The 17,476-nt window shown below is 39.3% G+C and overlaps 2 protein-coding genes across 2 annotated transcripts in view; one reads left to right on the top strand and one right to left on the bottom strand.

The window, feature by feature from the left end:
- LOC146572904 (cytoplasmic phosphatidylinositol transfer protein 1-like) overlaps positions 1-2,222 on the bottom strand; it is an 82,673-nt gene extending 80,451 nt beyond the window's left edge. Inside the window, exon 1 of the mRNA XM_085277361.1 lies at positions 1,926-2,222. Within this exon, the coding sequence (XP_085133487.1) occupies positions 1,926-1,973 (48 nt within the window). The 5' untranslated portion in view covers positions 1,974-2,222. The remainder of the gene's footprint in view (positions 1-1,925) is intronic.
- An 8,378-nt stretch (positions 2,223-10,600) lies between these two features.
- psmd12 (proteasome 26S subunit, non-ATPase 12) lies at positions 10,601-17,456 on the top strand. Its single transcript, XM_085277360.1, has 11 exons — positions 10,601-10,833; positions 11,223-11,282; positions 11,716-11,844; positions 12,289-12,396; positions 12,765-12,869; positions 13,054-13,203; positions 13,366-13,500; positions 14,450-14,562; positions 15,916-16,090; positions 16,720-16,797; positions 16,935-17,456. The coding sequence occupies exons 1-11, from the start codon at positions 10,726-10,728 to the stop codon at positions 17,142-17,144; spliced, it is 1,371 nt and encodes a 456-aa protein (XP_085133486.1). The 5' UTR covers positions 10,601-10,725; the 3' UTR covers positions 17,145-17,456.
- Positions 17,457-17,476: the final 20 nt, after the last annotated feature.

Genomic DNA, 17,476 nt, shown 5'->3' with positions numbered 1-17,476 from the left:
CATAAATAGCAGGGTTTGGGGTTTTTTAAGTTCACTCTGAGTTTACGTGTGCTTTTCATAGTTTGGGTCTAGCCCGACTGCAGAGGAAGGAAAAAATAGCAACAGGAAGTTAAAACAGCAGGTGCCAAAAAGTCAAGCCTCACTGTAACAGCATTTTTGAAAGTACGAACTGGTAAATTAAAGTGTCATTGGCTCAGCATATTCTCATAAATATACACATAAGCGGTTGTCAGGTGCTCCCACGTATCAGCAGACTTGTAAATAAAGGAAAAAACAGCAGCATCCAATGTGGTGCTTTGAATTTTTCGTGCTAGGGTGACCCTCTTGTTGAAAACGCGATTGCAGATTGAGCCTTTGATTACACTGTTCTTGCTTCTCATAACTACCATCTGTTCACAAGTTAAACCGACGTGACAAGAAAGTGCTCGCTATTCCTCTAAGCTTATAAAATGTTCACAGGAAAGGCTGCTTTACTGAATGGAAAAAAAAGCATGTGTGAACGCTAAGACGCATTATCACCGCACACACACACACCACCACAAAGGTGTTTAAGAACACAGGCATGAGCACACTGTCCCTGTAACACCCTTGTGCAAGAAAATGACTTCTCCCTTTTAACCGCAGGTCTCTACATGAATTGTTGGTGTGAAACTTTGCGTAGTCTCTGTGTTGAGAAAACTGCTGCTGACCATGGCAAGAAAAGTGAACTTATTACATGCGGCAAGATTTTCCCAGTGAATCTAAAATTACTGTGTAAGGCTGTACATGTAAACGGGAGATGCGTGTAACTGCACTTCAGTGCAAAAATCCTCTCTTCCTGCATCTCTAATCATGATTTCCTCAAATCCTGAAGGTGTCAGAAAACAAGAATATAATGAGGCTTACACACATTTTCTGTTGGAGAACTCAATCACCACATTCATGTATGAATCAGAGAGCAAAAATGAGGAAAATATGAATGAATAAGTTCCCCGTAAAAGGCCTGACAAAAAAATGGTCTCATTATCTGCTCACGCTTTACAATACTTGTTTCTTTCCTCAGAGATGACCAAGTCTCATGTGGATTTTACTCTTAAAGTCTGGGGTTGAGGAGATGCCACTGGAAAGCATTGTTCCACGTGACTATACCAGCCCCCAGCCATAAGAACACCACCCCCTATACCCACACATCACAACGACAAGAGGGATGGAGATGAATGAGAAAAACAAAGGCCTGGGTGACAATTGATAAACATGCTGTTGTGCTGTACAGCAAGCATGCCAGGACAAGAGAGCAGCGATCGTCTTCACCTTCTAATTTTAGACTGTGTCACGGGACCAAACAGACAAATAGGTTGAATACAGACAATGGACAATTCTTTCTGACATCGCCGCGTGCGGCACAAGTGCATGCAGGTATCAGTGTGCCGACCCCTGCTCTGCATTGTGTTAGTGTCATCGTGTGCAGCATTACATCAATGCAATGTAATATGCATGTAATTGCCTGCATGTGAGCAAGTTAGAGTGTGCGGCCGTAAGAAGAAGAGTGAGAGCACACTGCCACTGTACGCAATTCTACCACCAGCTGATCAAACAATCGGATCTATGATTGGTTTTATATTTGATGGAAGCGTTTTACGAGCTGTGCAAAGGCACCTGCTTGTATTGGGAGTTCTTTGTGTTGCTATGCGTTATCAGACAAAAAGTAGTGATTTAAAGTGCGAGTAGAAAAGTGCCGATAAAGGCGGAGAAGTGTGCATAAAGCGCAGATAATAGATTAGTCTCCAGTGAAGTTAACCTGAACGCATTTCTCACTTCATATGACCTCCTGCCACATGTCTGGGACAAGCAAACCCATGGCGTTAGCCGCTAAGGTCGTCCGAACAGCACTGAACCCCGCTCGTGATTTAAAAAATAACAAAAGAAACAAGTGGTGGAGAACTTACCTCCTCTACTGTGAGGGGCATGCATATCCTGTACTCCTTCATCAGCATCTTCCCCCCTCTTTTCTGTTTATTCACAATGTGTCAAACCAGCCGAGTAAAGGTTCCCTCCGCCGACCGACGGGATGTGTGTACAGTCTGGAGACGTGTCAGAGCATGTGAGGGGACGCGTAGCCCGAGTTATAAAACGCTCCCGGAGTTCCGGCTCACTACTTTCATCAGAACCAGAGGACGCAGTCTTAGGCGCTGAACGTGAGAGAAGTGAACTCGGTTCTGGGTTGTTCCCTCCCAACACACTGATGACGCGTCAAGTTGAAGCAAATGACGCTGGACACAACCGGAAGTGAGCATATGGACCATTAAAATAAGAGCAGAAGTGTGCGACTGCAATTTGAATTGATCCCGTTTTCTACACATACACATCGTTGTTGTTGTTTGGCGACATATTTTTCACTTAACTATTTATACTTTATTCTATTTTGTATTGCCAGAAAGTGGAACGCCATATTCCAAAGGGTCAAAAGGCACAGGTTACTTTTTTTGCAAGTTTCAATTGGAAGTGAGTTTGAGGACAACATTAGGAAAGGTGGTTTGGGCATGTGCAGAGGAGGGACCGTGGATATACTGGACCACGGATGTTAACCATGGGGCTGTCAGGCAGGAGAGGGGGGGGAAGTCCACAGAGAAGATGAAAGTAGTGAAGAGTTGATGTTGGTTTCACAGAGGAGGATATTTTATTAAGAATAACAATTTTTTAAGAACTTGCATCACTATGGTGTTACATGAAAATGTTGCCCTGTGTGTGGCTTCTTCTTCTTCTTCTTCTTCTTCAGGCTGCTCCTTTTATGGGTCACCACTCACCACAGTAGACCATCTGCCTCCATCTCACCCTGTCACTAGCATCTACCTTCACTACCTCTGCTCCTTGCATCTTCACTGTTTCACCCGTCTTCCTCTCAATCACACACATGTATTCTGTATCTGATGCCTGATGTAATGCCACCCCCACTGTCACTCCTACTGCACACTCACCACTGTCTCACCGTGCTCATATGTATGCTTCACCAACCCTTACATCTTTCTCTGCCACTCCCGGCTTCCTCATACAGTACCACAGTTCCTCTCCTTGCACCCTATCGTGCTTTTTTTTCTAGATCCATTAAGACATAGTGCAACTCCTTCCTCCTTAATGCCTTTAATTTTTAGTCTGAATGTGTTTATATTATGCGAGTTGTTTAATAATTCTGTTCATCATCAAACTGCCAAAACTAATTATATCTGTGGGCATCAAACACTGGTCGAACTTAACTTTCAGTTAATTTGTAAATGACTAAGTACAAAGATGCAAAAGCAAATTTCTTATTTGCACTAAAAACAAAAGATCTTTAATTTATATTTTTAAAGAAAAAGAAAAAAGTGATTATTCAAGATTTAGTGGATTACATTTTATTTCCATTAAATAAAAACCTGCTTTAAAGTTTAGGGTGCGATTATTTAAGCTATTATTTTGAAAAAGCTAATTCACCGGATGTGGCATTGCCTTTTGCATGCTGGCTGCACAGCTTTCTGTTGGGGATGCCACAAGAAGTAAAAAGCTAAACTGCTGACGAGTAAAGCTGAAGGCTTCTTAAAGCAGCGTTTGTTAAGCAGCCTTCAGCTTGTAGGCAGTAAAACTGCGGTTTAAACGAGTCCTTCAGTCAGATGAGAACGAGGCCCTCTGCAACCCCCTCCGCCCCCCGGACACAAACACTCACACTTGTAAAAACAGCTCGCAGGGGTATCGGAAAATGTAAGCACTTAGCAGCAGTCTAGGCCCCCCTTCTTTCCTCTGCTTGGCCGGTTGAAATACGAAGCGGCTTGCTGGAAACATCGGTCTGCTCAACCACAGCACAGGAAACATCAGCTCACTGCTGCACTCCCCCCAACCTCCTCTCACACGTCTACATAGTGCTTTTGCTTCTCGATCAAAGACGCATTTAGCACATATGCACACAGACCACTGAGAGTGAGCTATAAAGAGTTTTAGATAGTTTCAGCAGGGTGAGTATGATGGGAACATTTTGAGAGGATCAGACACTACAGCATTTTAAAATGAGTTAGGGGTTATGCTGTGTACTGCGTTCTTAGTCCAGATGGCTTCAGATAAGATAAGATAAGATAAGATAGAACTTTATTAATCCCTCGGGTGGGTTCCTCTGGGAAATTCGATTTCCAAAAAAGCACAGCACCGACAGAAGTTACAGAGTTATACACACACACATATATATAAATACAGAGACAATATAAATAAAATATACGAAGGGGATAAATAGAATAAATAGGAATAAAAATAAAAATACAAGTGAATTGCACATTTCAAGTATTGAGTCTATTGCACCGTTGACTATTTACAAAAGTATTGCACAAAAGGTATTGCACAGTGAGGTGAAGAGGCACTACAGCTTAGTTGTTCCCTCCTTTGTCCTCCTGTTCCCCCTCCCTCTCCCCTCCAGAGAGGAGTTAAACAGTCTGATGGCGTGTGGGACAAAGGAGTTTTTAAGTCTGTTAGTTCTTGTCTTTGGGAGAAGCAACCTGTCACTGAACAGACTCTTCTGGTTGTTAATGGCCGTGTGCAGAGGATGCCTGGCATTATCCATAATGTCCATCAGTTTCTTTAATGTCCTTTTCTCTGCCACTGTCACCAGAGTGTCCAGCTTCATGCCGACCACAGAGCTAGCCCTCCTGATCAGTTTCTCCAGCCTGGATGAGTCCCTCTTTGCTGTGCTGCTCCCCCAGCACACCACAGCATAGAAAAGTACTCCAGCAACCACCGACTGGTAAAACATCCTCAGGAGCTTCCTGCAGATGTTAAAAGACCTCAGCCTCCTGAGGAAGTACAGTCGGCTTTGGGCTTTTTTATACAGGTGCTCTGTGTTGCATGACCAGTCCAGTTTATTGTCCACCCACAGCCCGAGGTACTTGTTGACCACCTCCACCTCCTCCCCCTCTATCTGAACCGGCAGTGGACCTGCTCTAGACCTCCCGAAGTCCACAACCAGTTCCTTAGTCTTTGAGGTGTTGAGTTGCAGGTGGTTTGTGTGACTCCATGCGACAAAGTTCCTCACCAGACTTCTGTACTCCTCTTCCTGATCATCCCAGATACACCCCATGATGGCTGTGTCGTCTGCAAACTTCTGAATGTGATAGCTGGAGAGGAACTAAGGAGAAGCTAAATACAAGGGTTATGGTTCATTTGTTGTTTTCAGTAGGACCATCACGATACCTGAGAGCCAAGACAGCAAACATGTGTCCTATAAACTGCAGCTACTAATGTTGGCCTTTCAGTGGGATGTAAACGAACTGTACAGTTTGCACAATTCACCCATTAAAAACACACAGGTTTCACAACATATCTGAAGAGAGGAAGTCAGGATTGTTAACTCACTTGACCAAACATTTGGCCTAAAGGATCTGGGAACTATTATTATACTGTTCCATAACCTTCATTTATTATTTTAACATTGACAGCCAGTGCCCTCTTTTAACACACGCACAGATCTTTGTCTCATCCTAAGTAAGGGTTGAAGGGAAAAACTTTGCAAGACCTTCAGAATATTGGTGCTAATATTTCTGACTCCAGTAGAGTTCAGTAAGTACCTTCTGGTACTTGTATAACACTCTGTATTTGTAATTGGATTTCTGTAGTTTGTGAGTTCCTTTTGAAAACAAGACATTTTGTCAGTGACAGTAATGCTGCTGTCCATTAGTGTCAGCTACGCCTGCTAGAATCCGCCATACTTTAACACAGAGAATAAATTCAAATAGATGTCGTACATTATTTTAAAAAAATGTTACAGCATTGTAAGAATATAAAAAAATTGCAAATGTGACCAGTTTGTGCATGACTGTGGCCTCGTTAATGTTAAAGTACAGATCACACACCTAATAGCTAAAACATTTAATGCTCTTAAAGGCATTGCTTTAAGAGCTCTGAATGGTTTAGGACCAAAATACATCAATGACCTCCTGACCCAGTATGAACCATCCAGATCCCTCAGGTCATCTGGATCCGGTCTTTTATCAGTTCCCAGAGTCAGAACCAGACACGGAGAAGCTGCATTCAGCTTTTATGCTCCTTATATCTGGAACAAACTCCCAGAAAGCCTCAGATCAGCTGAAACACTCAGTTTATTTAAATCCAGGTTGAAGACTCACCTGTTCTCAGCTGCATTTGAATAAAGCACCAAATCCACACTTTAAGCTTAAATTTCAAAACTTACATTTAACTACTGATTTTATCTACTGTTCTGATTTTATCTGTTTTGATTTTATATACTGTTGTTTGTTTGTTTGTTTGTTTGTTTGTTAATTAGTTAGTTAGTTTATTTGCTTGTTTTATTCAATTTTAAATCATGCTTTTTATTTGTTCTTGTTTCTAATGTCTCTGTAAAGCACTTTGAATCACCTTGTTGTTGAATTGTGCTATACAAATAAACTTGCCTTGCCTTGCCTTACAGGGATACATTATTAAGTGATCAGTTAACATTAACTCAAAATATCTGGTGGCACAGTTGCTACAGAAGAGCTATATGAAAACAAGCATCATGTAATGTGAGTTTCCTCACAGCAATGTAAGTTTTTACACCATATATTGGGAATAACAAAAGATAACTTTAACACAAAGCTTGAGCTCCTCATCAACTCAACTCATCTTTCTTAATAAACTTAACTGAATGAAGATTCAAGTGATTAACATTGATTCAAAACACTTTTTTGAGAGAAATGTTTACAGTTTTCCTTGTTGTGTTCTAGTTAATGGTCTAACATTAAGTAGCACCATTTTACTTGGGCCTTATGAACAAAATGAGTCACATTTTCAAAGAAAGAACTTGCATAATACAGCACTCAAGAAAATTAACCCCGCTGGCACAGCAATAAAGCATGTGCCACTTCTTTGTGAACCTCGGGAAGCTGCAAATATTAATTTAAGTGCTAAATTTACCTGAGCTTGCACTGAAAAGAACGTCTTATAAAATACACCGTGATTCACATATTTGGCTTTCAAACAGCCCAGTAAGGTAAAGGATTATTAAACCCAAAGCACAGAAACACATCCACGGCTGCTATATTAATAATGGATTGCATTGACATAGTGTATTTCGAGACCCTCAAAGCGCTTTACAACTCCACTATTCATTCACTCTCACACACTGATGGTAGGCATAGCTGGCCTGGGGCAGACTGACAGAAGCGAGGCTGCTATGTCACGCCATCGGCCCCTCTGGCCATCACTAGTAGGTGGTAGGTGAAGTGTCTTGCCCGAGGACACAATGACCAAGACAAACAGTGCTGGGGATCGAACCGGCAACCTTCCAGTTACAAGATGAGCTTCCCAACCCCCTGAACCACGGTCCACAGTACTATAGTACACTAAATTGAATTTAATCATTGCTGTATTCGAATTCTGTTACCACTCCAGAGATGCATGGGTGGTATTGTTTTTTTTTTTTAATGGATTTCAAAGGGGAATACCAAAAATGTGCTTCATGCCTCCATTAAAAAGAAGCCTAAGATACAACTGTGTAACTGTTTTATAGCCATGTCCTGGGTAAATATGACATTCTTTTAAATGCCTCAAAACCATATGATAAGACATGTCTTAAGACAGGTCCTAAGATATCACAAAACTCATTCCTTGCATGAAGCACAGTCACACAAAGGTTTAATTCATTAGTCAGTGACACATAAAACAAGGAAGAGCTTCTTAAAATCCAAAGCCTGTATTTAATTTCTGACAGTCTGTGTTTATCTTAAACCCCCCCGGCTGTCGAACAGTGATGGTCTTTCGCGTAACTACTTGACCTAAAGACGGCCCAAAAATTTCAATAACGTCTGTGTTGATTAGAAAAGAGATTAGCGCCCGATGTCATCTGATCTACAGATGACATCAGGCGCTGCATTATTAACACAAAAATAAATAAATAAAAATGTGAGCTTGGAAAAAAGCACAAATTTTACTCACTGCAAACTAGTCTGTGCATTCAAAGCAGTGGCGTGTGTGGGATTTGGACGTTTCCAAGACATTTAAATGGCAGAAAAGGTGCTTTTATAATCTTATGATCCCTCTAAAACTCTCTTTTGATCTCTGTTTTAATCTCAGTTCAGGTTGTTTTGAATTTGCTTACTTTTACAGGTTTTCTTATATTGTGGGTATTTGTGCCTGCAGGTTCACAACAACAGAATAGTTTTACTGACCACTTAAAAGGCTTCCGACTGCAAGTTACACTTTAATTACACAATTCAAGAACCTCACATCCACAGCCAGTTTAGAATCACCAATTAGCCTTACGTGTATGTCTTTGGTCTTTAGTAGGAAGCCAGAGTAACCACAGGACACCCACTTGAAGTACACTGGAGCATGCCACCCCATTTCAGAGCCTTTCAGTACCTTTGTCAATGCACCCTCTGGCCTCTGTATGGGCTCTGTTCTTCATGTGCACCACATATGATCACTTCTGCTGTTTTACTGTTACAGTGTTTAGAGAATCTCCCACGATCCTTTAAAGACCAGCAGATGCCTGTCTCTGTGGGATCGTGGGCAAGTATGGTGGGAATACAGTTCTCATTACAGTGTCAAGGTACCCACTGAACTCTGTAATCACTGTCCTATAAAAATTATACACAGGCATACCGTCTAAAGTTTCACAGTTTCAAGATTCCTTAAAAATACAATTTTCCTTGATTTGACCCACACTGTTGGATCTAAAATCCTTCTCGGTAGATAACGATGAACTCTGATCCACAAAAATATTTTGCACTTGTACAACAGTATGAAATGTTAAAATCGTCAAATGTCTGGCTAAAATAATGACATTTACGACATTTTTGTTGCTGACTGTACTGATGATCACAATAATGATGAGACCATCTGAAGCTCAATCTCACGCTGAGCTCTTCCTGATGGTTTTGAAGTCTGGAAAGTATGCTGAGATTGTTTTTATGCCTTCGCAATCAGAGTTCTTGTTCCATATTTGATCTTTCTCTCAACAGAGCCGAGTCATGTTCAGTTTACCAGGCCTCCGAGGTCTATGCTGACTGAGCCTGCCCTGGGATCAAACTGATTCTAGTTCAGGGCTTAGGGGCTTTCTCTGCCAGGAGGAAGAAAATCACTGACCCACATTGGCTCTATTTACTGGGAGCCTTTCAAAGCACACATCAACGCACACATTAAAAGGACACCTCCTGGTGGACTGCTGCAATTACACGATGTGTTCATTCAATCAAATCCTGTCCATTCACAAAGTTCTTCACTCACCTTGACCATTTGATTGATGATTGCCAAGCACGTGAGGCACGTTTATTCTGTGAATGGTAAAATAATGTGTCTGTTCCATTTCAGTCTTCACCACCGACATGATTTCCACTATTATTCTTTAAAGTATGGCTTCTTATTTCCTCTAAGCTATGTGGTCAGTGGTGATTCCACCAAAACGCTCAACCATTACTCTTAGCCTTGTCACCATTATAGTCCTCGTGTCTAAGAGCAAATTAAGTAAAATATATGAACAGCAATGTAAAACAGCATAGTCTTACTGCCACAGGAGTGTTTTTTTGTTTGTTTTTTTGTTTGATTGATTGTTTTGTTTTGTTTTTACTGTGGAGGGAAAGCCATACCAGGCAGTTCATATCCACTATACTTTTTTCACTTGATGCCAGCGGCGGACAGATATGGCAGTCTCTTTCAGTCGGCCACATAACAAATATACTGAGCATGTCAAACATATATGAGCAGGCTTTTTGCAATATCTATGAAATAAAGACTGATTAGTTTTACTAGTATGTATGCCAATATGTGAGTATGTTCTTCAGTTAAAGCAACAGCAAGCAGCTCATCATAAGGAACTATTCAATCACATGAAGCCAAATATTTAAACGGTAACAATAAGGTTTTAATGGAGTGTCCGGAATAAGTAATTAGTGCAGCGACAGGTCGCCTACACCCAACTACACCATACAAACACTTATGTCCCAATTTAAGCACGTTTGGCTTCATCATTAATGTAATAAACTCGAACTCACTCAAGATGTTATTTTGCGGTTTGCTTTGAGTAATGAATTGAGCTATAAAATGGTGAATCAGCACATCCTGCTGGTGATGCATGGTTATATCGTCTTTTTTAATGTCAAAAGAACAGCTTAGACAGATTAAAATGACCGTCTGAGTAAACGTATTTGAATTTAAATTGTATTATTAATATTATTCCGAGAAGGTCGTTGGTCTAAATCTAATCTGGTGCCTTTCTGTGTAGTGTTTACATGTTTTTTCTGGGTACTCTGTCCTCCTCCTTCAGGCATGGGTTTAAGCTAATTGTTGACTCTAATTTGACCATAGGTGTTAATGTCTGGCTCTATATATAATATTAACACTGGGGCAGACTGGTCACCTGTCCACGAGTCCCTAAAATCTATTATTAAGGAAACTTTTATTCATTTATTTATTGTATTCTGTCTCTGTAACTAACATAAATAGATTCGTATCCATTCTTCTGAACTTTAGTCAAAGACTAAAAGATTCCACTCAACGTCAGACTCTTTAAATTATTTAACTATAAACTTACTGACCAACGATCAGGGAAAATCAGGATTTTACCAGGTCTGCCTGACAAATACCGGGGTCCATAGTCGGTCCTTCAGGCGCCTCGGACAGAAGTTTAGTTCTCGACTTTGATTGGTCGCTTTCGCAGCATCGTTCGTTTGACAAGTAAAACAGTGGTCCGCAGGAAAAGAAAGCTCCGTGCGCTATCTTCATTTGTACACTGCAAAGATGTCTGAGGAGCGATCTGAAAGATCCGATGGGAGGATTGTCAAGATGGAGATCGACTACAGTTCAACTGTAGACCAGCGTCTCCCGGAATGTGAAAAAATGGCTAAAGTAAGCGGGTTGTAAAAGAGGCCAGCGCCGGCTGAGTCATGGTGCAGCGAGATCAGTGTTAGCATTCAGACTAGCATCTAGCGTTACTGGCTTTGTCTGGATAGCTCTTATGACCAAATATACAGTAAATATACTTTACTTTGTAATTTGAGGATTTTTTTACTTCCATAAACTTCCAGTGTACTCTGTTTACACACACACGCAGGTATTTATTTGTTATTATACTCGCTAGCATGCTAGTATTCTTAGTGTTAGCTAAACCTTTAGCTAGTTTGCCAACCTGGAAAAGTGACTTAAACATTTTGCTGGTACAAAAGCAGGACTTACCTGTTGTCAGCTTACAGCAATAAATATATCTGACACTGTATTTGTGCATTCTTCTGTCGCAGGAGGGCAAGTTGCAGGAAGCTATCGAGAGCTTGTTATCATTGGAGAAGCAAACCAGAACAGTAAGTCGATGTACACTGTTGCAATTTGTGTTCTTGACCATTTAGCTGCAGAAATACATCTAAGAACTCGGGTCCGATGTGACAGTAACATAAATAATATAAATTGAGATTAAAACACATTCTTAAGTTAAAGTTGTTTTTCCATTCTCAAACTATTTGTAGATGTCAGATTCAGACCCAGTCTTTAATAGGTGCAGCTGATCATAGGAGTGTAAACGAATGGACACGGTTAACCAGAGAACAGTGTCGCATAATTCTCTTTGCAAAGTCTTTTTTGTAAAACAGTAAAACTGAAAGATGTGTTGATGAAATAAGAAATTAATTTTTCATGATTGCAATGTATATTGGTTAACATGTATTTTTTTTATTGTTGTTGTTTTTGGTTTGTTTGCTTGTTTGTTTGTTTTTTAATCTGCCTTTAACCTTTGTGCAGGCATCAGACATGGTATCAACCTCCAGAATCCTTGTGGCTGTGGTTCAGATGTGTTATGAAGCCAAGGACTGGGATGCACTCAATGAAAACATCATGCTACTCACCAAACGGAGGAGTCAGCTCAAACAGGTTACATACCTCTTTTGTCTTGATTCCTGTTTTGTATCAATTCTGTCCTAAAACATTCTTCTGAATCTACAGTCTTAATACAGAAACATTTTATCATGCTTCTAAAGCCTTTTTTCAAATTGTATTACAATGTATAAATATATTGCTCAGTTACATGAGCAATCATAATTACTGGTCATGTAACTGTTTTTAATGAAAACATGCTGCAATGTTATCTATAGTGTAAGATCAGGATCTGTTTTGAAATGATTTCCTCTGAGGGGTAAAATGCTAAATACACTTTTTTGGAAAGTACCACTCCGACAAAATTTAGTCATGACAAGTCCTTAAATTCAGAGCTCTTTTAATAAGCTTAACTTAATAACCCACAACCATTCTTTGAAAGTTAATACAACCTGAATCTGTTAGTTGTTTTTGTTTATTTGTTTGTTTTTCCTCTATTAGGCTGTTGCCAAAATGGTCCAAGAATGCTACAAGTATGTGGATGCTGTGACTGATCTCACCATCAAGCTGAGGCTAATCGACACACTTCGCACTGTGACAGCTGGAAAGGTCTGGAATATATGTGATTTAATGTTGATATCTGAAAATTTGTATAGATTTGGAAAGCTATCAAAGAAGTTACAGCTAAATAATGAGAGATTAGGCTAGCTTAAGCATTGCAGGTTGAATACGGTCACAGTTACCTAAAATCTGAAAGGTGAATTTTTTTTGTAATCAATGAAATTCTTGAAAAATTCAGTTCAGTGAAAAACGGAATGAAAAATTCTTTTTTTTTTTTCTCACATGCCTAAACTTCCAATCACAAATTAATGTGGTCTGGTTTACACACAACTATTTTGCAAATGTCTATTGTCTGTTGAAGGCAGGTCATAGTAACTATTTGCTTAACTAACACTCTAAATTTGTCCACGTCACAGATCTATGTGGAGATCGAGCGTGCCAGGCTAACAAAGACCTTAGCTAATATCAAGGAGCAAAATGGAGAGGTCAAAGAGGCAGCTGCCATTCTTCAAGAATTACAGGTAAGGAACAGATGGTTTCAATTTTATACCTTCAAGATGACGAGGTCTGTGCAGCAGTTGTTGTTTCCTTATTGCTGTTGGGTGTATGGGGGAGATTTTATAATTTGTATGACTATAGTTTAAAAATACATAGATTAAGATTAAATAAATATTCCCATTCATTACTCACGCATGTTCTGATCAGGTGGAGACATATGGCTCAATGGAGAAAAAGGAGAAGGTGGAGTTTATATTGGAACAGATGAGGCTTTGCATTGCTGTCAAGGATTACATTCGTACCCAGATCATCAGCAAGAAGATAAACACCAAGTTTTTCCAAGAGGAGGGCACAGAGGTATGAAACAGACCAGGAACTGGGAATTAATTAATTAAAGATGGCAATGAAATATATTTTAATGTATTTTCATGGGTGGCATCTGTACCCTCTTGTATCAGTTTGGTAGGTTTTAGCTTCAAGGGCTGACCTAATCAAACTTTTTTCTCATGAACAACTCAGGAGCAGAAGTTGAAGTACTACAACCTGATGATTCAGGTGGACCAGCATGAGGGCTCCTACCTGTCCATCTGCAAACACTACAGGGCCATTTATGATACCCCTTGCATCTTGGAGGACAGCAGCAAGTGGCAACAGGTGTGTGTGTGTGTGTGTGTGTGTGTATATATATATATATATATATATATATGTGTATATATATATATATATATATATATATATATATATATATTTTTTTTTTTTTTTTTTTTACTGTCAAGAGTATAAAGGTTGTTTTAACGGATGTTTAACTTTGTGATTAGCAAATTCAGCTTGCTGACTTGTTTACAAATAATGACAGGGGTTTCCTGTAGAAAATGATACTGGGTTTTTTTGTGGTTTTGTTGTTTTTTGTAATATTTGCAGGTCTTAAAGTGAGATAAATACAACCTCAGATGAGCAATAACAGATGACGTATTGCATCATGTAATTATTTAACAAAAGTTAGTGTGTGTGTGTCTGGGGAGGGGGCACAAAACCCAGTACACGCACCCCAGTACGCCCTAAGATTCAATGGGTAGTAGAACTACTTTTGACAGGAATAACTTGAAGTAATAGTTTCTGTATAACTCAGTCTCTCACAGTGTTGTGGAGGAATCTCAGCCCTCAAAACTGCTTCAGATCACTAAGCTTTGTGGGCATTTGTTTATACACAGCTCTCTTAAGGTCACCCTGCAGCATTTTAATCTGGACTGGACTTTGACTGGGCCATTGCAACACTTTGGCTGAAAAAAAAAAGCGTCAATCTGTTATAGATTTGCTGGTGTCCTTGGAATCATTGTCCAGCAAACCATCCACCATTAAAGAGGTGATCGTGCTTGCTGATGATCAGTTAATCAAGTGTATTTGATTAACCTGACTAAATGTGTCCTAAAGTATTGGAGGGAGACGTTCTCTTAGTCCTGTTACTGAAATCTGTATTTATGTGTAACAGTTAATTAGGTCTTTTTTGTTTTTCCTTTTTTTTTTTTTTTTTTTTTTTTTTCTTCCTGTATGTCTAGTTTGCTCGTTGCTTGTTGAGTGCTGCAGCTACTTTTTTGTCTTTCAGGCCCTGAAGAGTGTGGTGCTCTATGTGATTCTTTCACCCTATGAGAACGAGCAGTCAGACCTTGTGCACAGAATCAGTGGAGACAAGAAACTGGAAGAAATCCCGAAATACAAGTGAGAAATAATTTTTGCTTCTTTTGGTGCTGCTGTACTCTAAAAAAGTAAGCTACAGATGTGTTGTGGCTAGATAATAGAAAAATACAAAGAAAACACAATATATGTTACAGTATAATGTAGCTTGCTACCTTTTCTCAATTACTATATGAATCTTTGTGGACAGTCCCACACACAGTGGGTATTTGCTATTTTAGCGAAGTTGCTAAATGTTTTTATCTCAAGAAAATGCTAAAAACTATTTAAAAATGTTGCTGTTTGCTGATGATGGTAATATTTTCTGCTCTGGTGATGATTTGCTGGCTTCACCTTATTTAAGCTATTGTGCAGAGGTCTGGGGCAATAACTACAAAAGTACATCACATCCACTGTTATTGTTTATTTATTTATTTATTTATTTTAAAGGCAGTAATGATCATTTACAATTCAGGTTACAAGGACTTTATAAATTGACTATTTTTAAAGATTAAATGATTAAAATTTGTAGATCTTGTGAAATTCTGGACAGCACTTTTCTTTTTTTTTTTTAAGAGCAAAACATAATCAGCTACCAGGAAATATTCAAAGCATTTTTTTCTGAGAGAATGAAGTTATAATTTAAGGGGTTTTTGCAACTTCAAAACGGAAGGTGTATACTACCAGGAAAAGTTCTAGTTTGAGTGTGTGGAGTCAGACAGTTAAAGGTTGAATCAGTGTCCAAACATGAAGCAGGTCAAAAAGAGAGGTATGGTATGGATATGGTCCTCAAGAGATGTAAAGAAGGGGACAATGTTGAATTTCAGTGAATGTCTCTGGTTGTTATTTTGTGCTTATTTGGATTTTGTAATTAACATTCCCTAAGTGGAGTTACTTGGCTTTCATGTGCAGATGTGAACTTATGGAGTTGTAAATATAAGATGATCAGATTATTATTTTGTGTATTTCATTTTGTTTATATTCTGTGTTATTGGAAGTGTTTATAATGTTGTTGTTGTTGTTGTTGTTGTTGAGGTTTATAACAATAATTAAGTTGGTTAAATAGTATCTTATGAAGGAAGAATGTGATTAAATAAGTGTGCACTTCTTCCCACTTATTTCAGATAAGTAAACTGAGTCAAAAAAAGAGGAGCAGTATTGTACTGTGTTTTGCTTCATTTTTCTTCTTTTGCCGTTGTTTTCCTACATAATTACGTAATCAAACAATCCAAACAAATCAACAAAACAATTCAAGGCAGTACTTTTTCCTAAGCTACTTGGGAGAGCTAACCACAGCAATGTTCACATATGTTGATACTGGGTGTGTACTCTCCGTAGCAAGGTGTAGATACAAGTTTTATTGGGAGGGGTTGTTAATAAATATTCTTCTTGTCCCAGGGACCTTCTGAAACAGTTCACTACCATGGAGTTAATGCGCTGGGCCTCCTTGGTGGAGGATTATGGGAAAGAGCTGAGAGACGGATCACCCAACAGCCCTGCAACAGATGTCTTCTCTTATACAGAGGAAGGGGAGAAAAGGTGGAAGGACCTGAAGAATAGAGTGGTCGAGCATGTAAGTCCTATTGTCGAGAGCAGGGGCTTCTCACTTGGAGTTTGAACACACAACTGTGACACTTTGTTAGACTTGTTTTAGTTTTGACGGTTTTCTGAGTGCTTTCTTAGTTTTAAACTTGTCAGTGGGTGACATGTTTTCCCCTCGTTTTTTACTAAAGTAAAGTAGTTGGCAGGACCATTCAAAACCTTTTTTTCTTATAATGAGCAAGAGACTGAGTTCAATTTAAATAGATACAAGGACTAATCCCAGAAGGTTGATTCTCTTCATCTGGACGTAGCGTTTTCAGTGGGAGAAACATTTTGTCAGTCATCCAAGTGACTTCTTCAGTCTCAGCTGACTGCAGGTTTCCCCAGCCTTATAAACACTACATTTGCACAATGACTGAATTTAACCCACTGAATGAACAATGGGCTGTGAGGTCAGTTCCTTGATCATTAATATGTAATAGGACTAAATGGAACACAATTGGACATACAATAGAAATACGATGGAGGCAACTGAGATAAAGATGACTCTGAAGCTTTATGCAGATTGAGTGGATAAACTGTCTGGCTCTTATATTTAGGTACATTGTATGTGCACTGATAACCGTGATATGATTTTCACGTGTTTTCTGCTGTCCCCAGAACATCCGAATAATGGCCAAATATTACACGAGAATCACAATGAAAAGGATGGCTAACCTTCTTGACCTCTCTGTTGATGTAAGTAAAACAATATAGCTAAATAACTCATTTAAATGTAGTTTTTGAGTGTAACTCGGAACTGCCGAGTTACACTCAAAAACTATAAATAAGAGGCACTAACCCAGGTCTCTCTCTCTCGTTAAATACTTTATCAGGAGTCGGAGGAGTTCCTCTCCAGCCTAGTTGTAAACAAGACCATCTACGCCAAGGTTGACCGGCTGGCTGGCATCATCAACTTTCAGCGGCCCAAAGACCCCAATGACCTGCTCAACGACTGGTCACACAAACTCAACTCACTTATGTCTCTGGTCAACAAGACCACACATCTCATTGCCAAGGAGGAAATGATTCATAATCTGCAGTGAAATGTTTATGTTTTGATTCATATTTTGTTTTTCCCTCTGTGGAAATGTTTTTGACTACACAGTATAATGGCAGCCTGTGAAAGCAATCTAATTCCAATGTGATAGAATTAGCAAAAAAAAGTCTTCAACACACATGAACATGCAAACACTTATCCTTTGCATCTCACTCTGGACTGGATATTCAAAGTGTTACACATTGCCATTTGATGTAATATATACAGTAGTTTAGCCTCTGTTTCTTTATAAAAACCTGGTTTTCAATGTACATCTAGCAATGTAAACAATAAACTTCTGACATTTGGTTAACAGTTATATATGTAGGTGTTATTGTA

Source organism: Mchenga conophoros, linkage group LG6, assembly GCF_057382185.1.
Source record: "Mchenga conophoros isolate Kocher_MC1m ecotype Shallow Benthic linkage group LG6, M_conophoros_male_GT1.1, whole genome shotgun sequence".
In the NCBI taxonomy this organism is placed as follows: domain Eukaryota; kingdom Metazoa; phylum Chordata; class Actinopteri; order Cichliformes; family Cichlidae; genus Mchenga; species Mchenga conophoros.
The sequence above is the reverse complement of the archived record's forward strand: the minus strand, read 5'-3'. Positions and strand labels throughout refer to the sequence as shown.